Genomic DNA, 25,783 nt, shown 5'->3' with positions numbered 1-25,783 from the left:
TGTCTTCCTCGTCTCTTCCACCTTTCGCGGACTGGCTCCGGCGCGGGGGCGGGCTCTCCCTGATCGGCCGGGCGGAGCCGCGGGAGCGCCGATTGGTCAGTTTTGCCGTCCGTCTCCCGGCCGGCACCAGCTTCCTGAGGCGGCGGCCCGCCCCACCTCCCGTGATTGTCGCCGGTGCCGGCGCTGCCGGGCGCCCAGCTGCAGCTCCGGCCTCCAGCTTCGGCCGGGGGCTGCGGGGAGCGGGATGACTCCGAGCCAGTGGGACTTGCCGGTGGAGCTGTGCTGCCGGCCTATGGCCTTCGTCACCCTCACCGGCCTGGACGTGGTGTACAACGCCGTGCACCGGGCCGTGTGGGACGCGTTCTGCGCCAACCGGAGGGCCGACCGCGTCCCCATCTCCTTCAAAGTGCTGCCCGGCGACCATGAGTACCCCAAGTGCCGGACGAAGGTAGCGAGCGGCTGGGGCCTATCCGAGGGCCGATTCCCGTGGAGGCAGGTTGAGGGAGCAGGGCTTGTTGGGTGCGGAGAAGAGAGGGCTCCGGGCCTTCCGGTACCTAAAGAGAGCTCGCAGAAACGTGGGGAGGGCCCTTCTTCATTGGGGAGCGCAGTGACGGCTCCAGGGGTTTCGAACTACAAGAGGGGAGACTTGGATTGGATACCAAGATACATTTCTGTGCTGGAACTGCTGCACGCAGCTGTGGGTGCCCCATCCCTGGAGATGCCCGTGGTTGGATGGGCCCCAGGCAGCCTGAGCTGGTGGGGAGCACCCAGCCCATGGCAGGGGGTGGGGGGCTTTGAGGTCCCCTCCCACCCAAACCGTTATATGCTTCTACCATTCGGTGCTTAACCTTTTTTACTGAGTCTGCCTGGTACCTGTTGTCATTTGTTGGGTGCTATCTTGGTGCTGGGCCCTGTTGCTGGGGGGTGAGGTGCGTCTTACTTGATAGGAAGAAAAGGCTTGAGGGGAAGGATTGTAAAGGAAAGTTAAGAACCGTAGCCTCAAAGGCCGAGAATGTGCTGCCAGTTCCTCTTTTCCCCTATACTAAAACAGATAGTGAATGGTTTTAGTAGACTGTTCTAATCACCTCAATATTTTCAGAGGACCTCCTACGAGTGGTATATTCCAAAAGGGATCCTGAAGACAGGTTGGATGAACAAACACCTGAATTTAGTTCCTGCACTTGTGGTGGTGTTCTATGAACTGGACTGGGATGAACCGCAGTGGAAAGAAAAGCAGTCAGAATGTGCCACTCGGGTTGAAATAGTCAGGTAGTGCTCCATCTCCTTTGTAAGGTGCTACAAGCATTTGGTGAAGTGTAAATTGTGGGGTCTTTTCTGTGCTATAAAACATCTACGTATATAATCTTCTTATATGCAAATTAAGGGGATCTTGACTTTTGCTTTTTAATGTACAGCTACAAGTAAAGGAATTTTTTGTATGGCTTATTTGGTAAAGTACTTAAGTAAAAACAGCTTCTGAAGTGTTGTTTGCTAAACTCAATACAATTATGCTTATCTTGATGAAGGGTTGAGCACCATGTTCTGTCGATGATGTGGCGTATTCTCTTCAATTTTATTTCTTATGTAGCATGCTTTCATTGCTTCTGTGTAGACTGAAATGGAACTTTTATCTGATTATTCACAAATATGAAGGGAAGCCTTAATGAGCTATGTTATTTTTATTCTAGGCAAAGTTTGCAAGGAAGAAATACAAAAGTTGCTGTCGTCCTGATTCAGAAAAAAACTCCATTACCTCCAGGTACTGGAAAGCCTTGTATGTAATTGTAATGATCTCATTTTTCAGAAAGGCTGACTGAGCTGACTGTAGTCTGTTGCATTAACTGCAGTTCGTGATATGATGTCATCTGAACACAAAATACATTGAGGCTGCAGGGAGATGCTGCTGAGTGCAGTTGAAAAATGTGTGAAACTTTCATCCTTAATTACTTACTCTCAGATCTGGCCCATCTGTTGATACTATGTATCAAAAATGGTTTGTTAGTGTAGTGCCCACAACAATGTGTTTTCATAGTAAGTTGTATTTTAAAGCTTCCTTGAGATCAAGAAAAAATGAGAGGGCTCAGAGCTGAGGGTAATTGCAGAAACCTTTAGTTGAACTCTGTATTAATCAATGAAACTTTGAAGCATGAGAGAAGACAGCTTGTGATTTTTCATGCATGCATTCTCAGCTAGCACTGGGAAGTGCTTTTGTGCTTGGTATGTTGTTGAGTATTCTTTAAGTGCCATTTTTGAGTGAACTTAAGCAAAATATAAAGCTTCTTCCCAGCCATCCTGCTGCTTGCTACATTTTCCCTCTCTGTGCAAGAACTTCCTTGGAAGAGGTAAATGCTGTGGAAGTCACATCTTGAATGATCCTTTCTTACACCAACTTTGGATGTGGTGGGGAAGTCGTTGTATTTCTCAGATGGCTGCTACTCTTCTCTGGATTTGAAGAAAATCCAGTGTTTTTTATGTTGGACTGAAGAAGCCTTTTAATGTCGAGATCCGAAGTAGGGAATGTAGAGGAAAAACACGAGTCGAAGTGGGGCGGTGAAACTTGATGTGTTTTAATTTTTTGTTTTTCTAGAACCACTGTTTCAGCTCTAGGTGCATATTTGCAGTGTCAGGCAAGCCATTATTTTATTTAAGGTAGAAGATATTCAATTCTATGAGGCAGATCAGAAATTTAAGGAAAGGAATAGTCATACTTACACCTTGGTGCTAGATAAACCACTCCTAGTAGGTTTGTGTAATGTGGTCCCCTGGATGAAGCATGTAATATTCAGAGAGAACTAAGAAGGAATTTGTTAGATTTTCTTGTACCTTGCACTGATTGAGATTTTGGAGGTCACTTGACACTGCAACACCACATAGTGTTACCTGTGATTTTCTTGCCTTCGCTAGGGGAAGACGTTATTGCATCAGAGAGGGCAGCAGCTTTATGTAATGCTTGTGACCTTTCTGGAAAATCCCTCTTTGTGCTTCCACACACTGATCATCTTGTTGGCTATATTATAAGGTAAGCGACTGTAAATCACTGTTTTGCTCTGTGTGGCAATGGAGATGGTGAGAGTTGACAGGCTGAGATGATGGCTGTCTGGCATGCTTGCTGTAGAGCAGCACTGTGTGTTTCATCTGTTCACTGGAATTCTTCCCGTTGTTCTGCAAGCTGATGAATCCCACAGATCTCCCCCTTCTAAGTGGGATTGAGTGATGATGTCAGAGATGTTGCTCTGTGGGCTTCCAAAGAAATATCGTTAAGTATCTTAAGATGTTCCCCTCTTCATGTCAGATAACGGGAAAGCAGACTTTTCTACTTCTTTCATGGTTTTATCAGTGCTGATTCTGATTTTTTTTTTTTTTTTTTTTTCCCCTCAAATGTTTTGTTAGTTGTAACTCTACTAGCAAATATTTGCACTTCTTTTTCTCCTCCCCACCTCCACTTCCTGGCAGTATAGATATCTTGGTATTTGTACTAAGTAGTAATTTTCTGAGTGCAAATACTATCTTTGTCATTTCTTTACATTCATCACACTTCTTATTTTAACATATACAGAGTGTATAGCTTCAAATAAATTACCAAGACCTTTAAAACAAAAACAAAAAAAACAAAAACAATACAAAACAGACAAAAAAAAAAAAAAAACAGAACAGGGAAGAGAGTCTAAAAACACAAGCTCAAACCAAGGCAATTCATTACTATTTCCAGCTTTTTGAAGGTAGGGCTATATTGTTAGGGATTAACAGCTCATTATACTCAACTTTTTTTTTTTTAATGTTTATATATTCATGTACAGAGTTTCTGATCCTAGTTGTATTGACATTTTTTGTAGTAGTAAAATATACTTATTTTTGAGGAAAGGACTCTCCTTCTCCCTGTGGGCTGATCTGTCTTATACAGCTGCTACATGGTGCTAACATAAGTATGCTAGGCACTTATAATTTATCATGCTTTCCTTTTTTTTTTTTTTTTTGTCTGAACTTACAGTTGTTCAGTGCTCTGTTCTTTTGTTTCCATCCCCGTCCTCTCTGTTGTGTGGCAAATAGAACACGAGTTGGGATCTCCTTTAGCCTGTAGCCGTAGTCATCCCTTCTCAGCTAAATCACAGCTCTGGTACTTCATCCTTTATTCTCTACCTGTGGCCCTGCTATGGAATGCATTTCTTTCCTGTTCTCTGATATTTTTTTTTTTTCTCTGGTTGATTTTACTCTTTGTCCTGATCATGCAGCACATACTTAAGTCCTCTTTCACCTCGTACTGTATTCAGTGCTCTGGGCCTTTTTGTCTCTCTTCTTCCCCCGTGACTTGTCACTGGGCTCTTTATCTTGTGGACACAAGTTTGACCTGGTCTTTGCCTTCATAATCTTCTTACCCTATATAACATTTTGCCTTCCATTCCTCCCTCCCCCATTTAGCCCAGACAAGAAAAGTTTTGACCTCCTTATCTCAGGAGCCTCTGCAAGGTTTGCTTGCTCTGACTGAGGGATCTCCATTTTCTATTGCCTTGCAAAATCCTGACAGCTTATCAGTGGACTTTCTCACCTTAAATATCAGAGATTGTTGTGCTAGAAATCAATACATGAAACTCTCAAAGCTCCTTTGTTTTGTGCCACATCTCCGTGAGGTTTTGTGTGAATTGTTTTCATCTGCGTGCACTTACTGTGTGTGGTAACTTACAGAAGATTGTAGTAATATTTCAAGCTATTTCTGCCAAGCTTAGCATAAGCATGATTTAAAGTAATTTACTGGGAATACTGGGAAGTTACTCCGATTCCTTGTATGTGAGAGAAACAGTGAAACTTATGAGCAACTTTGTTGCAGATTGGAAAACGCGTTCTATGAGCATGCACAGACTTACTATTATACAGAAATAAGAAGAGTCAAATCTCATAAGGAATTCTTGAACAAAACCACTCACCAGGTAATGTTACTCCATTTTTGCAGTATTATGCAAGTTGAATTGCACGTAGAAACAGGAAAATAAGGGCTGTTTTTTTGCTTAAACGTTTTTATTTCGCTCCTTGCCTCCATCCAATTTAGAAGTCCTTCTCTCTTGGTGTAGCAAGTTAATTGGCTTTTTTTCTGTAAGATAAACTTTGATTTTGATTGGTTTTGCTGCAGTTTTTGTCTTCCTTGCATCTTGAAGAAAGAATCATAGCCCAAAAATGAAGTTCTCTAATTTCCATAGAACAACTATCTATATGATTTAACCAATTTGAATGTAGTATCTTAACAACCTGTGGGAAGTTATATCCTTAGCAACTTCAAACTTGAACTCTATGTTTAGCTTTTGCTTTTTAATTGTCAAATATTTACTTAGGTGCACAACTGCTGTTGAGGTTGCCAGCCTCCCTCTTTCTCATTTGGAAGCTGGGATCCAACAGTCATGTTCTGAACAAACATGTTAAAATTTTGGGGTGTTACAAAGCTTCTCTCCTTTTCCAGGGTGAGAAGCTTAGTGCAGATTCAGTCTGTTGGAGACTGATTAGTGCTGTGTCATGGTGGCACAGAGAACTAGGAAATAATTGCACAGGCAGTCTTTAAAGCCAGTGGCTCTGTTCTGTAAACCTCTGAAACTATCAACTGTATCTGATTTGTAGTTAAAAGACATGTTCAGATGACTGAATGATGTATGCTGGTTGTGTTTTGCAGCTTCTATTTGTTAGACACCAGTTCAAAATAGCATTCTTCAGTGAGCTGAAACAGGATACGCAGAATGCTCTCAAGTAAGGCTTGTGTAGTCTTCCCCCATCCTCTCAACCCCAAATTATCTGCCTGTAGCTTAGCATTGGATACTTTCTCAAATGCAAAATGAGTTCAATGTGTAAGTAAGAGATACCTTCTTAACTGGAAAGGACTCTGTTTTCTGATGTAAGTAATCATGTTCTTGTATTGTATTATCTTGTATGAATTCACTCTAACTTAAGTATTTATACTTAGAAATTACAGGACTGCATATAATCTTGTACATGAGTTGAGGGCTCATGAAACAAACATGCTGGAAATCAAGACCATGGCAGGATTTATAAACTACAAGGTAACAAGCGTTCATTCTCATCTTCCACAGCCTGTACTTAAAATAAGTAAATAATTTAATTACTTAGTGCATCTTCAATGTATAAACCTTTTAGTGTTCTGTTTTGTGGGGTTTTTGTTTGTTTTGTTAAGGAGGTAGTTTAGAAACAGCCATCAATGGGGCACAAGTTACACTCAGACTCGTAAAGACTGAATTCCACACAAAAAGATCCTTAACTGAAAATGAGTATCTGGAGGATTTACAGTTAATTTGATACGCCATCATTTTGAAGACTGGACCCCTTTAGTTCTTTCTTTGTGCAGGGGGCATGAAAATAAGAGTTACTTGTTTCTTGAGTATTTTTGTTATAAACTTAAACCACGGTAGTTTAGCTATTCCTTCTTTGGAAAGTAAAGTAATCCTTTAAGAATCAGATCATACTTTGCTGACATTCTGGGGAAATTTAAGTGAGGCAGTACTTTTATACCATTCTAAATGATCCTGAGGTTGGACTCCGTCAAATTCCACCTCTCCTTCTTGAAATGACTACAGGCAAAGTTAATGTTCTTTCTAGTGACTCTGCAGCCCCATCCTGAATTGGCTGAGTTTTCTTCTATTGGTTATTTGAGGGAGAAGGGAACAAAAATAACGTTCGATGCAACAGAGAACCACATGGCTTCGGGTTTCACTTTACATCTGTTTTTCTTCCTCTATTTCCTGTGCTATTTGAACTCTTCAGAAATACATTAAGTTAGTATAGATTGTGTTTTTCTTTCTTCTAGATCTGTCGCCTCTGTTTTCAACACAATACTCCACTGGATGCAATTGCTCAGTTTAGGAAACATATAGACTTATGCAAGAAAAAAATAGGAAGTGCTGAACTGGCTTTTGAGCATGCTGCCTGGATGTCTAAACAGTATGTTTTTGCTTAGTAATGCTTGTTTTACCTCCTACGTATAACTTTCTGAAGCTCACTGTTTTGTCTGGGTAAGATAAACTCTGAGCTCTTTATGAACAAGTGCACCTCTTTCTTACATAAAAGCTGTATAATTTGATTTTTGTTTTGGATCGATTATCATTACCTTTTCATGGGGAAAGAGCAGGGTATGCCAGAAATGCAGCTGTAGAAATTAAATGCAAAAATTCAGAGAAACGTTGTCTGTCTTAAGACTAACCAGAACTTTTAGCTGAAATGCCCCTTTTGGTTCATGTTGCTGTTCTGTACCTAAACTTAATTATAAAAATCTTTTTATAGGTTTCAAGCTTTTGGTGACTTGTTTGATGAAGCAATTAAGCTGGGCTTGACAGCAATTCAAACTCAGAATCCAGGTTTCTACTACCAGCAAGCTGCCTACTACGCTCAGGAGCGGAAACAGCTAGCGAGTATGCTTTGTAACCATGATGTAAGTTGGGAAGGGAAAAACTGCTTTGCAGGTAACCAGGTAGTGAATTACCTAATGTTATATTCTCAAATTGTAGCAGAATATTCTGTAATACATGTTAACAAAAAAAAAGAAAGATTATTTCTTTTCAAATGCTTACTAGCAATTACTTGTTAGATTTTATATTGGTAAGGTTATTATCATGAACAAATGAATTACTGTCTATCTTAGTACAAATTATTTTGATATGTCTAAAATAGTTAAAATATCTTTGGGTATATAGAACCTTATTGTTTTGTTTTTCCAGTATACTTCCACTTGTATAAAAATACTGCTGTGTACTGCCAGGTTAAGTTTTAAAGGAAGCTCCTTTTGTGTGTGTGCCTATACTGACGCGTCAAAACACTTTTAATGCTTTAACACAAAGTATAAAGCTGTTTTTATGACCATATTTGCTAAATTTACAGTCCTCTGTGGTATATCCCAACCCGGATCCCTTGGAAACACAGACTGGAGTGCTTGACTTCTATGGGCAGAGACCATGGCGGCAGGGAACATTAAGTACGTTTTGGTGTCTTGTATCTGTTGAGTTCTGGCAAACACTTTTGGACTCACTGGCACTACCAACTAACTTAACAGGCATATGCACGTAATCCCTTTTCCACAAAGCAAGATGTAAGGCTGAGAACTCACTGTTGTGTTAGTTGGTGATGTGACGTTCAATGTCATATCACCAGATGTCAACTGGAAGCTCAGTGAATGTTTGATCTCTCTAACAAACTTAAAAAAAGAATGTCAGGCTTATGCAGAATCGGGTGTTCAGCAAAACTGCTTAGGCCATACTGAAGTGCTGCTGCTGTTTGTAGTGCTGACTTGCAATCAGTGTGCTGCAATGAATGTGTTCCTGGGAAAGAGACAGTGGAGAACTGGCAAAAGTAACAGTGTTCCTGAATTGAATTGCTGTAAGTTCATCATTCCATCGGTTCTTGTCAGCTGTAGATTTTTTTTTTCTGGAATATTTGTGATTTTTTTTATAATCGGTTTGAGAGGATATCATGACTAGATTTTCTTCTAAGAAGGGAATTTGTTCTTTTCTTGCTAAAGAAGTAGTTTTATCTGGAGTTCAAATATATGCATATTTATTCATGCACATATTCGTATTTATTCATGCATAATATATTTATATATGTATGTTTATGGTTGACTAATTTTTTTTTAGCTGCCTTCCTTTTCTCTCTGGCTGTCTTGTCTCCTATTCTTTATTCCTCTGTCTTTTGGGCATTGTAACTTTTTCACTGTCCTCTTCTTTCCTGTTCTGTAAGTACCTTAGTATGACCTGTTCTACCTTCAAGTGTTACTGTTCAAAAATGTTGAAGTCTACTGCCAGAGTTAAACAGTTCAGATGAAGAGAAACTTTACCTGCTAAGCTGTTTATGATTCCGGGTTCAGGCAAGGGTGTGCGGTCTCTTGAAATATGAGCTTGAATTCTTACTTGAGATAATATAGGAAAGGAGCTACAGTTTTTTTTTTAACATGTGCTAAATACTAATAAATGCGGTCTAAAGACTTGGTTAACTTACTCAAAAACAGGAAAACATAGTAGCTTCAGGCCACTTCTTTTGAGCAAGATGGGAGCTATTTCATCCAGACTTTGTCTTCTAGAGCAAGGGAGATAAGTCCTTAGTGTTGTATCCATCTCCTAGGAAACAGAATGTTTAAGGACTTGAGTGTGTTTGCATTGGACCTTGTATTAGATGTCTCACCACAAAAATAGTTCCCTTCAGGCCTGAAGACAAAACTCCAGGGTCATGGATTATTCACTGTCTTATGCAGGCTTTGATCTTTCTGATCCTGAAAAGGAGAAGATGGGGATCTTATCTCTCCAGCTGAAAGAAAGAAATATCCTTCATTCAGTAAGTCTTATTCTGTTGAAGTCTTTTTTGACATAACTCTAACATTACATGTATGACAATATTAATTTTATCTGTCAGGAGCTAATAATTACCCTGTTGAGTAATGCTGTTGCGCAGTTCAAGAAATACAAATGTCCAAGGATGAAAAGTCACTTGAGTGAGTATAAGTAATCAGATGCATCTCTTAAATTCACTTTTACAAAGACTTTCAGCAGTAGTCTGATTACATCTTTCTTGTTGATTTGTTTTTTAAACAGTGGTTCAAATGGGTGAAGAATATTACTTTGCTAAAGATTATGCCAAAGCTTTGAAGTAAGTACCTTCCCTGACTGCTTCTTTTACACGTTACTTTTCTCACTGAGATGTCCTGTCTTACTGATGTGGTGTAGTGTTGGAAGCTTTTCTGAGATGCTGCTAGTACCTGTGTTTAATCAAAGCATGAGCTTTGAAGTGTATCAACTCAATTTCTACTGCAGAAAGGAAAGCAGATGTGATAAGTCAGTTGCTAGAATAGGATAGCTTCCAATGTAAATTGTGGTTGACAATTGCATTTGTGGCCAGGTCTTTATTATTGCTGTTTCACTCCCCAGGAATGATTTCTGAATTGAATTAGTACAGAGTAAGGACTTTGAAGTTACAGAATTAAAAAAACAAACAAACAAAAAAAAAACAACAAAAAAACTGGACTTAACTTTTGTTTTATGTAACAAGATAAATAGCAGAAAGATTTTCTTTTGGTGTCATTTTCCTATTAATGACTACAGAGCTGGGGAAGTTTAGTACTGAGGTGTACAGCTACTGGCTTTTCTGAAGGTGTCTTTTTAGTTCCTTATCTTTATTTTTAAGGGGAAACAGCCAAGATCATATTAAGTTGGAGCTCCTAATGTTTCTTTATGTTTCAAAGATTGCATATTCTGAAGAGTAGTTTGGGCTAGAAGAAATGCTTAGTGTTCTTACTAGCTAATTGGAAGCTATAAAAAGGAAAAAAATAGGGTGGGATAAACAGATCAATTTGTATCAAGCCAGATTTTTGTGTGAACAAGGATGAGTTTTAAACAGGCACTCCTTTGTGGTTAGGTGTGCAGAAACTGTTTTTAAACCAAATCCTTTCTCTGCATTGTGAGTATTAAGTGAGAATTGCTCAGTGTTAAAGCCATAGTATGCTGTCCAGGTTTGCCTGATAAAGATTTGTGTATGTTGGCTGGAGATCCTTGAAACCCTTGAAGGGAGCTGGACATGGAAAGAAGAATAAACGTCTCAGCATGAGGAATGTTAAGATTCCTCAGTTTGGAAAGGGGCTTTTCTGTGTCTTTGGCTTGATTTCCTGGAAGCTTGTAGAGCACCCAGCACTTGTGTGTGTTTCTAATAACAGTGCTAGACTATGGCTTGTCTGTTCAGTTATTTTATTTCTTCTTTGTGTGAAGACAGGTGAGGCTTCCTATTTTCTTGTGAAAATTATTTTAGCCTGAGATAGAAAGTTCATGCGGTGTATTTCTTTACAGTAACTTTTACTAGGATATATGCTTCCATATACAAGTAGTTGACTTGGATTTAATCTAGTGCTTGTTTTAGTAAAGATAATTTTTATGTTAATGATAACAAACGAGTGTCATAAAATACAGGAGTGTGTAATTTGTTTTTCCTCTCAATACTTTGCAGGCTGTTAGACTATGTTATGTGTGAATATCGCAGTGAAGGGTGGTGGACTCTTCTCACTTCCATCCTGACGACAGCTCTCAAGTGTTCATACCTGATGGCCCAGATAAAGGATTATATAACATACTCTTTGGAACTATTGGGTAGAGGTACTGTGTTCAGAAATGTACTCAGTTTGCCTGTGTAGAAAAATTGAAGTCCATATGTGCATGGCAGTCTGACAAAGCATTGCCAGATACAGTGCTTACATTGCTTTGTATTAGACTGCAAAGGGTGTGTATATAGGTAAATACATGCCTGTGCTGATTTCTCAGATGCAGGAAACTGAGCTTTCATGCTCTTCTATTATAGCGGCCTTCCAGTAAGTAAAGGAGGCCTGCAGGAAAGGTGGGGAAGTTCTCATTTTCAGGGAATGTAGTGATAGGACAGGAGGTAAAGGTTTTAAACTAATAGAGACTAAACTGAGATTAGATACTAGGGGGAAATTGCTTACACAGAGGGAGATGTGGCACTGGAACAGATTGCCCAGAGTAGCTGTGGCTGCCCCATCCCTGAAGGTGCTCACCCAACCTGGGTTGGATGGTGGCCCTGGGCATCCTGATCTAGTGGGTGGCAACCCTGCTCACAGCACATCTGTGATATTCAGACTTGTCTTTAGGGTCCCTTTGAAACAATTCAGTGTATTCAGATAGACCCCATCAGGGTATCTGAGGCACAGAGCTTTGCTTCAGGCTGGCAGTTGTATTGCTAAAATTGTTAATAATAGAAAATCCCTGAGTTCTGTTGATGAGGGTATGAAATTTAATATAGCTAAAAGGAGAAGTGCTTTCCACTAAGTAACAAAGCCAGGGCTTTTTTTCCTGGTCTTCAAAATGACAAATATGCTCATCAAATCTTCTACTGGAATTCTGCTGGTAAAATATGCATACATTATCTTTGAAGGAAAAAGTGTGGCTTAAAGTAGCTACTTGGTAGCTGGTTTTTATAATAGCTGCTACTTGACGTTGCAGAAATAACCCTTGCATGCTCTGATTTGCCAACTAATACCAATTTGAGGTTACGTGTGGTAGAAGTGTTTTCTTCTCTTAGCTAGGCATGCTATCCTGCTTGATATTAAGGAATAATAATTAAAACAAAACTACCTTTGTTTTTCAAGGGAAGACCACTTATTTTTTTAATTGGTCTATTTTTCCTCTGGTCACTGCCTTGAGCTGCTGTTTCTAATCTTATCCAAGTTTCCTTGTACTTCTCAGATATTTGTTCTCTATTTCACCTGTTTTTAAATAACAGTAACAAGAAGCTGTAGATATTCTTACCAAGGGAAAATCCCAAGAAATGTTATGAAGTGTTGGTCTAACCAAACAATATTTTACTTTGTTCTAATGAAAATAAGTGAGAACACTTGAAACGGAGGAACTTACGAAAACAAAGTACTTTGTGGATGCACATTAAATCTGGGGGGCAGGATTTATTTTTCGAAATATTTTTTCCAAAATCCAAGTAAAAAGAAGTGTTTATTTTAAAGTTGAAAATAAATAGTAAAATAACATGTTTCTGTGTTTGTAATCCTTGGTTTTGTTTTGTTTGCTAGCATCTACTCTTAAAGATGATCAGAAATCTCGAATAGAGAAAAATCTGATCAAAGTTCTAATGGTAAGCCCTAAATCTCCTATTACCCTTTCACGTGTTCTTAAGAAGGGGATCAGTGTTTGGTAACCTATTTTTTTTTGTTGTTTATAACCTTCTATCTGGATACAGAATGAGAGCCCTGATCCTGAACCTGATTGTGATGCTGCTGCTGTGAAAGCATCACAAAAGTTGTGGTCTGACCGTGTTTCTTTGGCAGGCAGTAATGTTTTTACAATAGAAGTCCAAGATTTCATACCATTTGGTAAGTAATGAGTCTTCCAGCAAATTTACAGGAAGTTAAAAATAAATAAATAAATGTGAGTGTAGTTATCTCAAAGACACAACTAATTAAGACAAAATATACACTGTATATTAAGGTCAGCAAAAATATAAACCTTGCGAGCATTACTGTTCTTCATCTGAGTGACTAAGAAGCAATGGGAGGACCAGTGATCTCATTCTCAATGTAGACTACTGGAAAAAAATTGTTTTGAGCTTCATGTGTGGTGGGTGGACAAATCCTCTTAGTTTCCAGCTGTGGCCATCTGTGCCTTTATACATGGCGGAAGTAGTAAACTGTTTTTTGACAGACTTCTGTTCTTGAAACAGAACTCTGAGGAAAAAGCAGAGTGTGTTCAAAGCGCTGCCTTCCATGGGAAGAGGGCATGAGGGAGCATTACCTGCAGAAGTGTAGTTAAGTGTCCAGGTTTTGTTTTTCTGCTCAATATCTGCTTCTGTTCCCCTTTGCAGCGGTTTCAACCAAGTGCTGACAAGTAGCTTTCTGTGACAGTGCAGGTAGCCAAACCTGCCTCGCGTCTGCATAAACGCAGAACAATTCTTTTCAATAATTGTTAGGGGAAAGAGTGCTTCTGGAATTTAGTGGTGTAGTTTAACAACATTTTTCTTGAATTCTAGTGCAATGCAAAGCAAAATTCCTCGCTCCAAGTTTTCATGTTGATGTTCCTGTGCAGTTTGATATTTACTTAAGAGCTGACTGTCCTCATCCTATCAGGTTTTCTAAGCTCTGCATCAGTTTCAATAACCAGGTAATCATATTTTAGTTCTGACTTAATGAGAGAAACTTATGATAAGAGTAGAATACTGTCTGTTAGCCTTTTCAGCCAAAGAAAAATTATTTGAAGTGCCTTTCCAAAACCTGTGTTAGAAGTTCAGTTGGGAAGATGTCTTTTCTTTTTGCATTATCACTTTTGACTACTATATTGATATTCTGTTATCTTCCCAAATCCAGTTTGAATAGTAAAGTATCTCTGTTCTTCTGTAAAACTTCAAAATTATCCTTCTGAAACTTTAATGTCTTATTTCTTGTGGTGTTTTTGCATAAAGTTACGCTAGTGAATATCATGGATGCTTTTTCACAAGAAGTTGCATTGTGATGTACCTGCTAAGCCTAGCTTCAGTAATGAGAGAGACATTAAGAACCATTATATCTTTATCCAGTAACACAGAGCATTAATGTCTGCTATGCTAACATTAAAATGTCTCAAGTCTGTAACTACCAATGTTATTTGCCATGCTTCCACTACAGGATTACAACCAATACTGTGTGGTAGAAGAAGCTTATCAAAAAAGCGATATTCTAGAACAGTCATCACAAGGACCAATGTGCTTAGTCCCTGGTAAAACAAGGAAGTTCGCATTCAAATTTGTTGCAAAAACTGAAGATGTAGGGAAGAAGATTGAGGTTTGTCAATTTATTGTACACCTTTCATACTTTTACAACTGCAAACGTACCTCTTTAATCTCACATCAGTTATGAGTGACACTGCAGTTCAAAATGATTGAATTTCATTCTTGAAACCAAATGTCAAAAGGAAGTATAAAATTTTTTTAATTGCAAATACCAAGATGAACACAAAAAACTTAAGTATTATTTCAGGCTTTTAAAATGTGCAATACATCTGTGTGGGAAGTGCTGAGTCTCGGCCTGAACCTCTGATGGATCACCTGAGGCGAGCCATGAGTCAGCAGCGGAGCACAGCTGAAGGCAATTCACCTGTGCTGCAGGAAGGGGTGGAGCCTGGCTGCACCCCTCCTAGACCTATTTAAGAGCTGGCTACCAGTGGGGAAGGATCTCTTCTGGAGATCTGCTCTGCTGGTGTTTTGTGGGTGAGCCCAGGATAGGGGTAAGCTTTCTATCTATTCTTTTTTTATTATTATAATCTGCTTTGCCTAACTTTCTTGTTTATTTCATAACATCTTGATATTCATTGATTATACAACATCATTCTTGCTTTTTTAAGAAAAGTGTATCTGTATATATTTACACACAACTATGGAGTTGTGCCCCTGTGTTGCACCCTTTTGAGCCTGGATCCTTTTCCACTACAGTTTTTTATTAAATAAAAATTTTGTGGTGGTGAGGTGGTATGACTTCGGTCAGCAAAGCCCCCGGAAGCGTTTTGGTGATATATAGGTACAACTAAAATACTTATGTTAGAAGTCTGTTTTTACAACCACAGAAACATAGAATGGCCTGAGTTAAAAAGGAACTCAAAGATCATCTAGTTTCACCCCCCCCATGCTGTGGGTGGGGTCACCAGCCTCTAGACCAGGCTGCTCAGAGCCACATCCAGCCTGGATTTGGAATGCTTCCAGTTATGGGCCATCCATAACCTCTCTAGGCAACCTGTTCCAGTGTGTCACCACCTTCCTTGTGGAAAAATTTCCTCCTAATATCCAACATAAATCTCCTCTGTTTTAGTTAAAAACCATTCCCCCTTGTCTTACCACTATCAACCCATGCAAACAGTCATTTCCCCTCCTGTTCATACGCTCCCTTCGAGTACTGGAAGGATCACAATGAGTGATCTCAAATCACAACATTAGAAAGCTAACAGTGTGTTCAAACTCTTATCTATCAGATCACCTCTGTGGATTTGATCTTGGGTAGTGAATCTGGCCGATGTGTGATTCTGAACTGGCGAGGAGGAGGCGGAGATGCTGCTTCGTCTCAAGAAGCATTGCAAGCAGCACGTTCCTTCAAGCGGAGGCCGAAGCTCCCAGATAATGAAGTTCATTGGGATAGTTTGGCTATTCAAGCAAGCACAATGTAAGTAAAAATTGAAAAACTTATCATTGGGTCTTCTGTGAAGTCCTTATCACTGTCTAGAAGAAGATCATGTACTTGTTGGGACTTCTTAGTGTGAACTTCTTAATACATCTTTGCGTAACTGGTGGAAGATAGATACTATCTTCATTCTTCATGACTTTTGAGCTTCCAGATAGCTAGAGATACAGCTAAACCTTACCTTAATCTCTGATCATGCCAAATATGCGTTAGTTCCTCTCCTCACCTAACTCTGGGCAGATTTTTGACATTTTTGTGCAAACCAGAAGCCATCATACTCACAAAAATGTATGCACAAGGGAATCTTTTGTTGGAAAACAATCATTAATAACTAGGCTAACACTAACTAGGTCTATTCAAAAGAATGAAATCAGATTGCTGTTGGTGGGGGTGCTTCCTTATTTTCCGGCAGAAAATCTGAACTATTAATGCTTTCCAGTGGGCTTTCAATATTTTTAGTATATATTTTCAGTATTTCAGTATTTTTAAAATTGTCACCATCGTGCTGCTTCTCAGTAGTATTGTCTCCCAATTGAATAGCCCTGGAGTTGTCAGAACTGTCTGAACAATAGGCTGTTTCAATCTCTTTTAATCGAGGCTTAAACTCATTATTTAAGAAACATACAATAACTGAGTCTTTTCTCTTTAAAGGATTATTTCTAGAGTGCCTAACATTTCTGTTCAACTTCGTCATGAACCTCCTGCCCTGACTAATGAAATGTACTGTTTGGTTGTGACTATCGAGTCACATGAGGAGACAGTTGCCAAAGATGTTAAGCTTACTGCAGGTTTAAAGCCAGGTATTTCAGGTTATTTTGTTTAATCCAGCAGTATCCTAATAGATTCCTTGTTTTTTTTTTTTTTTTTTATGCAATGAGGAGACCTATAGTAAATGGTTCTCCTGCAGTAATTAAAGGCCAAGCCAAAGGTGAGTGTTGGGAATGATGAGATAATAGTGATAAGAAAGGCTAGCAGTCTCATTCAGTTATGGTTATCTCAACCTCTGCTTGTCAGTAGTGTTGCATTCATGAAAGATGGGTATTAGAAGTGTGAAAGAGAGCATAGAAGCTTTGGCATTCTTTCCTAATCCCTTATTTAATTTGCTCAGTGTTTACATTTTTATTTTCCTATGAGATTTTTCATTGATTTATTTTTTTTGCTGAGGGGTAAGCATTAGACTGCTCTTGATGAACATGTTCTAAGAATAGGTCTACGTGGGTTTTCTTCTTTCCCCACTACCTTTCCCTCCTCCTCTCCTTCACCCTCCCTCCCCCCCACAAAGTCTGGGGAGCAGTGAAGAAGACTATATTCCTTTCAGTGAGATGGAAACTATGCAAATATTGTTCCAGTTAGCTGGGTACAGCTATTACTGGCAGTTTTCAAGATATGAAGACTAAAAGTGTATTATGAGTATGCCTATCTGTGGTTATCAGAAAAGGCAAAAATATTTTCTTAAGCTATTAGCATATAGGATGCAATGTGTGCTCTGAAATAGAACTACATTCCCTTTTAAATCAGTGGGGTGTTCTTTAAACTTAGTTGATATTTGGGCTTGGTTCCTAAAGCAGTGGGTAACGGTTGGTCTTTTTTTCCCCCCTCCCCTCTCCCTTTTGATCATGAATCCTAGCACTTGATGCACAAGGTCGTTATGAGCTTGCTGATTTTGCAGTAAGAACAATTAGAATTTGACACTTCATTTATAGTGAAGATAGTGTGTTTTCTGCAGCTGAAATCTTTTTGCAAGATGTGACTCATTTTGCTTTGAAATTTATCCAACGTGATTGCAGTAATGTTGTTATTCTAGTCAAGCCTTGACTGAAGAATAGTGGCATTTAAGATCTATGCATTTTTCCCACCTGTTCTCAATGCAGATATGGAAGAACAATTTTAAAAGGACTTAAAACCATTAAGTTGTACTTTTGAAAATGTAACAATCACAGGATTGTGAAACTTAATTTTTTATTTTTCCACAAAAAATAAAAAGAAAAGCTAGGTCACATAGTTGTGATCATGTTGTATTTTGTGTACAGTAGGGAACATGTGGATAGGATTTCTTTTTTTTTCTTCTAGCCTAAACAAAATGGGGAAAAAACTGCAGGATGTGAACCCTGTGTTTAAAGAAAAAAAAACCTAAGGTGCTGTCAGATCCCTTCAGTCTGTACTTCAGAAAGCTTCTCTCAACCAAATGACAATGCTCATTCCTAGTGTGTTGCTTTCTGAGCTGAATGTCCTATTCTTAGTTATTGCTTATATGCTTCAGTGATTGTAAGCCTGTGTGGAGATGTATAGATATGTAAGCCTGTCTTTAATCCTAGGGCAAGATGCCAACTTGACTCAGAAAACTCAAGTGACTCTTCGAGGAACAGACACATGTGATGACTCCTTTCCTGCATTGCTTCCTGATATCCCTGTAGGAGATCTGCAACCAGGGGAAAAGGTGAAAGCCTACAACCTTATTTCTATATCACAGTTAAGAAAATGGGGAGCAAGACTTCCATAATGTATTTAGTTGCCCCTCTCTGAGCTGCTAAATGAAATGCTCATGGCATAGTTTGCACAATGTTTACTTGTAATTTAGTATTCCTTCAACTAGATCACCTTTTTGGCTGGTCCAGGGATAGGGCATATTCTGGTATTGATGATACAGCTGAGAGGATATAAAATAAGGAGGCTTATCTCAACTATTAATTGAATTTACTAGCTACTGGGCAATGGATAATAGTTGGCAAGTGTGATTCAATTTAGAGTCAAATATGCAGATGCTATACCAAATTCTGGTTGTGGCTAGTTAGTCAGAAGTTGGGTATATTATGTTACATGGGAATGGTTCTTTTCTGGCACTGTTAAATAGCAGATGATCAATAGGGAAGCAACTGGAGCTGTATTACTCTAATGGAGATCTTGTACTCTGTGGTTAAGATCATGCAGTTTAGGAGATAGTTAATGATCAAAATAATATCTATAATAACATTTACTGTACTGTTGCTCTCTTGGTCCAGATGAGATGATGATCTAAAGTTTTGGACAGTTCTAGGCCTAACTGATGTATCCTAGATATAGTATGGCTCATAATATTTCTTCATTTTGCAGCTGGAAAAACCAATATACATTCGTTGTGGAACAGTTGGTGCAAGGATGTTTCTTGTCTATGTCTCTTACTTGATCAACACTACTGTTGAAGGGAAAGAAATCCTCTGCAAATGTCACCGGGTAGGGTATAAAGATGCTCCAGTTACTGAAGGCTCAGTCTTGAGGTTAAAAATATGTCTTGCGTTTTATTACTGTATCTCCAAGATGCTTAAAAGCATCTAGTAGATGGGGGCGTAGAGAGGCAAAATGATTCCCATACTGATCTAATTTAGGATGAGCAGCTTTGTAAGTGTAATCAGAATTTTTAAAAAGCTGCTGTTTATTCCCTATTAAAAAAATAAAACATTAAAATAAAACCCTGGAAGAACTTAAAATGATGATGATTAAAAGTAGAATTGTATTAGTAACCTTTGATGTTAGTTGTGTGAATGTAACTTATTCCCTCTTTTCCTCTGGCTCTTTTTGTTACCTACACAGGATGAAACTGTAACTATAGAAACAGTGTTTCCTTTTGACGTTGCCATCAAATTTGTCTCCACGAAGGTATGTGTTCTGGGAAGTTGTTGGTATTATGGAATTGTGCCACTTCTAATAGTCATGCCCTGTTTAGTGAGAAATAGCCAGGTTTTGTGTATGTCTTGACAGCTGGAGCACTTGGACAGAGTTTTTGTGGATATACCGTTTTTACTGATGACAGACATCTTGAGTGCCTCTCCTTGGCCCCTCACTATTGTAACCAGCCAGCTACAGCTGTCAGCTTCCATGACCTCAGTAGATCAGCTGGAATCTTATGTAGAAAATGGTAAGTTTTCTTAGGTTCTTTTCTGTCATGAGGATATGTTATTTTTAATATTAATGTAAGTAGAAAGTAAGTGTGGATGACTTTTAAACAGGATTTGCTGATCAAACTCTAGAAGTAGCTGCTTAGCACTTTCTTCACTTACCTACACACAACTTAAATGGCTTTAGGTTCAAAATGTAGTTCTGCTTCACAGTTGATCAACTTAAAACTTGATAGGTGGAATCAAAATCCTAAGTACAAGAGATAAAAGGGAAAGCACCTGAGAGTACTTCTGATAAGCAACAGATATACATTTGAAAAGATTGGCAATATTTCCATTGTACATGAACTTTGTATACTTTGATTGTAAACAATTTATCACTTCAGTCTGAAATTTTGTATGTCCATGTTTCATGTGGATGAAACTGAAAAATGTAAAGCTAGATAGGCGAGACAGAACAATTAGAAGTAAAAATACTTTTTTTATTTTATATAAAGTGAACAGTGTTAACTTTTAAAGCCAAATAAATGGAGTATTTATAGCAGAGCTGATTCAAAGACCTTCAAGAAAATGTTTTCAAATTTGCTGAATTAATAGATAGAAAATGTGTATTTTATTTGAACTTTGAATGCGATTGGGGCAGCCTGAATGACTGCCAAACTGAGGGGTAGCTGCATACCTACATATTCAAGAGCTTGCAAGACTGCAGTTCTAGAAATCAATGGTTTTCCCAGGTCCATTAGTCATCAGAGTATGATATTTCACCTTTAGCTCTGGCAGCTTAAGCTTCAAGTTGTTGCTCCTAAAGAGCTAACAGCCAGGAGGTACAAACCATTTCAAATGCTAGCTATCCAGCTGCCTTGGTTTTATTGTTGTGATATTTTTTCCCCTTGCAGGACTTAACAAACAACAAAGTAATCTTTTAGTACTATTTTCTTTAAAAATCAATTGTGTTGAAGTATTGGCTTTTCATTTTAAAACATGCTAATGTCTCGGAATCTTCTGTGGAAGAGAAGTGTAGAGTTTGATCTGTTGCATGCCAAAAACAATTGCAAAATGAACTCTAAGTTGGCAAAGACTTGTGCTGTATCCACCTGGAAAATCCTCACAATGCAATCCAGAAAGTAAGCTGTCATATATTTGTATATCCCACCCTTTTACGTGTTGGGATGCTTTACGGTCTTTATTGAATTTGTGTATGGTGTAGGTATAGATTTGCAGACCTTTGTCTGAATGTTTGTGTCTGTATAATACTGACTGTTTAGGCTTAATGAGTGGTGTGGGAAGTATTGACTGTGCATTGATTTTAAACAAAATCTTGCTGATAGTTGTCTTACAGACAGGTGAGAGTGCCAGTGAGTGCTTTTGCCTGCGATGTCCTCCAGTTACTAATAGTGGTGGAGTGGCAACTGGATGTTATATCATTTCCTGGAAGAGGTATGCAGCTCTTGGCCCAAATGGGGAGAGGCAGTCAGCTGCTTTGGTTTTTGAATGATGGTGATTTTTGGCTTTTTTTGTATTGGGTCTTCCTGTAACAAAGATTGTCTAGAATTCAGATCTTAGTAATAACCTGGTTAGGCTCTGGAGTAAATGCCTATTTCACTTATTTTTATGTGGTTATAGTTTTAACGTTCCATGAAGCTTTATTCTTTGTAAGATCTTAGGTTAATTACAAAGCCTTCCACTGTGTTTTCACTAACCATGAAATATTTCACCTGAAGCCAAGTCAAAGTGGTAATTTGGAGAAAGTAAAATGAACAAACTTTTAAAATGGGAAAACTATTTTCCCTCCCTTGACTCTGGGTTTGTATTTGCTCAGTTTTCAAAGATAAATGCTCAGGTATATCTGTCTTCTCGTTGTTTTGAATATAGAGCAGTTTAGTGTTCTTACTTGCCTTTCGCTATTTTATCGCAATGCAATGGCACTACTTGTGTTCACTTCAAACAAATATAAGGGGATTTTTTTTTTTCCACCACTGAAATTACTGTAATTTTAGTTTTAGTCGTGTATAAGTGGTGATCCTTTAGCATACCCACTTATTGCATTGCAAAACGTTTGTTTTTCTTCTGCAGAAGTTCACCTGTGGAAAGTGTACCTGTTGTCAGTACGGTCATCACTCTGCCACACGTAATTGTAGAGAGCATTCCCCTCCATGTTAAAACAGGTAATATCAATTTGGTAACCTACACGTTCTGCCTAAAGGTTTTAAATCTTCCCAGGTAAATGAGTGCTACATTTTGCAGCATCAAATTTTGTACCTTGCATTTGCTGTAGCAAAAGGCAGGAAATTGGTGATGGGTTCTATGGGCTTAGTGAAAGAAATTGCCTTATTTGAATTGCATTGCCCCTCTTCTCACTTCTCAGTTTTAGGAAAAAATTGGAAGATAGGTGTGTAAATGTGCAGTTTCAAAAGACTACAAAGTTGTATTGCGTGGCAGCACAGGCCACATTACCTCTACTGACACAGCCTTCCCAGTAGGGTTTCTTTTGATGCCTTTGGCAAGAATTGTTCCATCCACCCACACCCTGGCCACTTCCCAGGAAAGAAACAGCCTGGAGAACTGGAGCTGCTTACGGGCAGGTGAACTGTTTCTCTTTTGGCACTCGACCTGCACAAGAGCAGAGCAGTAGTGCAGAGCTCATTGCACACACACAATTACTGTGATTTCTTCATTTTGTTTTCACTTGCACTGATCTTCTGTCATTCTTTCCTGATGTATTTTGACTATCACAATATCTAATAGGTTTGGCAAGCTGAAAATACTCAGCAGCAAAGTGGCTTTTTTAGTTAGCATTCCTGAATAGTGTGAACAGTCAGGAAGCTTTGTAACTAGGTACTGAGTAAGTGGAAAACCTAACAAATAAAGTTCTGATCCTCTTTTTTTTTCCTTGAAAATCTCTTGAGAAATGCTGGAGATGTCTAGTTACTTTCTCATTTCAAAATCTTCACTGCTCTCTAGGCTTGCTTTTTTTGTGTGTGAAACTTTTAAATGTGCTTTTTTAACTTCGAGATTACTTTCTTTTTAAAGATCTGCCATCATTTGGTCGAGTTCGAGAATCCCTCCCTGTGAGATATCACCTGCAAAATAAGACCAATTTAGTCCAGGATGTAGAGGTGTCAATGGAACCCAGTGACGCGTTCATGTTTTCTGGCCTTAAGCAGGTATAGAAATGTCACATTTCCTAATCCTTTTGGTTTCATTAGTAGTGAAAAATATGTTGATTACACTTGCACTGATGTTCAGTGATGACAAATTCATTTTGCAAATGTTGTATGGTAAATTCTGTCTGGAAGACACATGAAGACTCCTTCATAAGAAAGGTCAGATGGAAGCCTGATTAGGAGCTATGTGTCACATACTGAAACACCACGTTAGCTATGAACTGTAAGTTGTTAGCTTTAACTAAAAGAGGAAAGTAGTTGCATAGTTTACTTTGTCCAACTCAGAGGTTGGGAGTAACGTATAAATAAAGCATAAATAGTAAACTGTTTGCCACAGAACTTACCTATTTGTGTTTTTTTTCTCCTTTCTAAGATCCGATTAAGAATCCTTCCTGGCACGCAGCAGGAAGTGTTATACAACTTCTATCCTCTGATGGCTGGATATCAACAGTTACCATCTCTTCATATTAACTTGCTGCGATTCCCAAACTTCACTAATCAGTTGCTCAGACGATTCATACCTACACACATCTTTGTAAAGGTAAGACTGTGAGAAGTGTTATGTGTTCAAAGGCTAAAGTTATAGAGGTTGAGCAACCTCTATGATTTGAGGCTTAGAAACACCGCAATACTCTACACCTCCCTAAACTTCTGAAAACATATCCTCTCACCCTCTCATGAATCACCCTCTCTAGATTTTCTTTAAGTATTGTGGATCTGAAGACAGCTTAATCAAGACAAATAGATCTTGTGCTTCTAAAAAAAAAAAAAAAAATAGTACTTGATGTTTTCTTGCTGCAGTCTCCAGAATATTGTATTCACTTCTTAGTCAGACTCTGAGCAAGCAAGGAACCTGAAGAGTTTGTTTATATGAGTAGAGCTGGACTTGTTCAGGCGTCTGTAAGCCTGTTTTTCTAAGACACAGGCCTGGCATTCTTTCAGTTTTATTTCAGCCAAAAGAGATTGACAGCACATGTAAAAACTGAAGTTCTGCCTATCAGTGGCTTTTCTAGATTGGCTGTTGAGATGTCATCTTAAGTCAATACAAGAGGCTTTTTTTCTTCAAAAGCAGCGTTCTCACCATTCCTGTTGAATCTCTTTAGGGTTCAGAATGCTTATCCTTTTGCTTTAGAGTTGTCAGGGCCTCAAAGCACCTTGTTCTAAACCTTGTTGTAAGAGTGCATTTTCCTTTTTTTTTCTTTAACTTTTTTCTCTCCATCTCTGATTTTGCCTAAACTGTTCCAAGAAGTTTGCAGTTTCATTCCTGTTTTATACATTATCAGCTTGTTATACTGCAGTACTCAAAGCTCTAATCAGCAAGGCCTTGTGTAAAGTTGTTTGAATGTGTATGGAGATGCTCTTGACATTTAACAGGGCAGTTATAAGGAGCTGTAGCCTTAACAAAATACTCACTAGGCCAAACTCAAATTTCAGTTGGTTGTCATTCATATTTGTGCTACTTCTGGAAATCATTAGAAATAAGGATAGACTTGGTTTCAGCACACAAGTGTGGCACCACATGATGTATTGTGAAGTTAGTTTCATAAACTGTGTGGAAGATGAAGGCTGTTAACAGGCTTTATTCTTACTTTCTTAAAGCCTCAGGGTCGTCAAGCAGATGAAAACTCAATTGCAGCTGCATAACTTCAAGACTTGCACCTCTGCACTTAAAGAAGATGGGAAGTTGCACAGAATACATAATGCTTGCTTTGGAAACATGGCTTTGATCAAACCATAAGAATTATTTGTTTTTAATTACACCTCTTAACAGAACTAATATTAAAAAAAAGTCTTTCATAGACTGTCTTAAGGAAGAAACATGGGGAAAACTTGGTGCTTTAACAGGAACGTTTTTTTGAAGGTAACTTTGAATGTCAAACTCTTAAAAGTATTACTTTCTAGGCACATTAAGTATCTTGAGTGTTTAAGTGAAGAAATACAAATCTCTTTTACCAAAACCAAAAGACATTTTCACAATTAACAGTAAGTTGAAGTGCTAGGCTTGCACTTCACAACACTGAAAATGATTATCCTTTACAAAAATGTGCTCTGTGCCATTTGCGTGAAGGGCAAAACAGGTTGTGCAGTAGCATATGAGTGACAAGTGATTAATTTGTGTTGTTGGGATTGAGTGGCTTGCTAGTTGTTAAAAAGGGTAAATCTGAAAGGCGTTTCTTCTGGGTAAGCCATACATCTGGGTTTGAGTACAGAAATAGCTGCTCTAATGAACAGATTCATTAATTCATAACAAGTGGACTGTCCAACCTCAACTTAATGTGGTTTTGAATTATTTTTGCACATGTCCAGATTGACGATGTCTTAATAGCCCCCTTCTGTGTCAATTAAAAGAAAGACATTCTACTGTTGTACAGCTAGAGATGAACTGGTGTTTAAAATACAACAAATCCTGTACATATTTAAAAAGAACAAACAACAAACATTGTGAAAACTTCAGTTGTTTAACTTTCTAAATGACATTTTGCTTGGAGGATATCTTATTTATTGTCAAAGTGAAGTTCTAATAAATAGCTTGTAACAGAGTGCTTTTGAAACTGTCGTTAGTTGCGCTGTTTTCATAGCTATTGCTTCATAACTTTGCGATCTGTCTTACGGGCTGGCACATGCATTTGTGGCATTGAAGTCTAAGATAACAGCTCTAATACTCAGTCAAAGGCATTGCAGAAATGTGGAAATCTTCCTTACCAGGGAAAGGATTGCAGGCTCTTCAGAAATCCTGAGGAAAATATGAATGAGCATGTATAGTTTGTCTGCAGAGTATAGGTAGAGCTGTATTATGAGGTGGTTAAGCAGTAGTGCAGAGAAGGAAAAGATGACAGACTAATCATGCTGGAAAGAGCAAATGAAACCTTCCACTTTTTTTTTTTTTTTTGCTGAAGTAGCATCCATGGAATAGGTATCTTATCTCATTATTTAAAAGACAGGAATGGAAAAATTATTTCATTTCCAAAAATGTTTTTTTTCTTTCAATAAACCAATCAGATTACAGAAACTTTGGCACCTATGCCACTGCTTCTTACCAGACATGTTGATGCAAGTGATGC

The 25,783-nt window shown here is 38.5% G+C and overlaps 1 protein-coding gene across 1 annotated transcript; it reads left to right on the top strand.

Moving 5' to 3' along the window:
* The first annotated feature begins 184 nt into the window (after positions 1 to 184).
* TRAPPC11 (trafficking protein particle complex subunit 11) lies at positions 185 to 25,273 on the top strand. The gene is made up of 29 exons (XM_042871134.1): positions 185 to 448; positions 1,100 to 1,269; positions 1,689 to 1,759; positions 2,905 to 3,019; positions 4,823 to 4,922; positions 5,654 to 5,727; positions 5,942 to 6,038; positions 6,800 to 6,933; positions 7,273 to 7,420; positions 7,867 to 7,960; positions 9,233 to 9,312; positions 9,391 to 9,469; positions 9,570 to 9,624; positions 10,972 to 11,117; positions 12,560 to 12,621; positions 12,727 to 12,859; positions 13,513 to 13,643; positions 14,144 to 14,299; positions 15,480 to 15,667; positions 16,337 to 16,485; positions 18,001 to 18,122; positions 18,776 to 18,895; positions 19,253 to 19,318; positions 19,421 to 19,577; positions 20,886 to 20,994; positions 21,631 to 21,722; positions 22,588 to 22,721; positions 23,095 to 23,262; positions 24,321 to 25,273. The coding sequence occupies exons 1-29, from the start codon at positions 245 to 247 to the stop codon at positions 24,363 to 24,365; spliced, it is 3,399 nt and encodes a 1,132-aa protein (XP_042727068.1). The 5' UTR covers positions 185 to 244; the 3' UTR covers positions 24,366 to 25,273.
* Positions 25,274 to 25,783: the final 510 nt, after the last annotated feature.

The sequence above is a fragment of the Lagopus leucura genome, unplaced genomic scaffold (genome assembly GCF_019238085.1).
Source record: "Lagopus leucura isolate 7727_CA_CO unplaced genomic scaffold, USGS_WTPT01 Super-Scaffold_100004, whole genome shotgun sequence".
NCBI classification, from domain to species: domain Eukaryota; kingdom Metazoa; phylum Chordata; class Aves; order Galliformes; family Phasianidae; genus Lagopus; species Lagopus leucura.
Note: the sequence above shows the minus strand (reverse complement) of the source record. Positions and strands in the feature narration are given on the sequence as shown.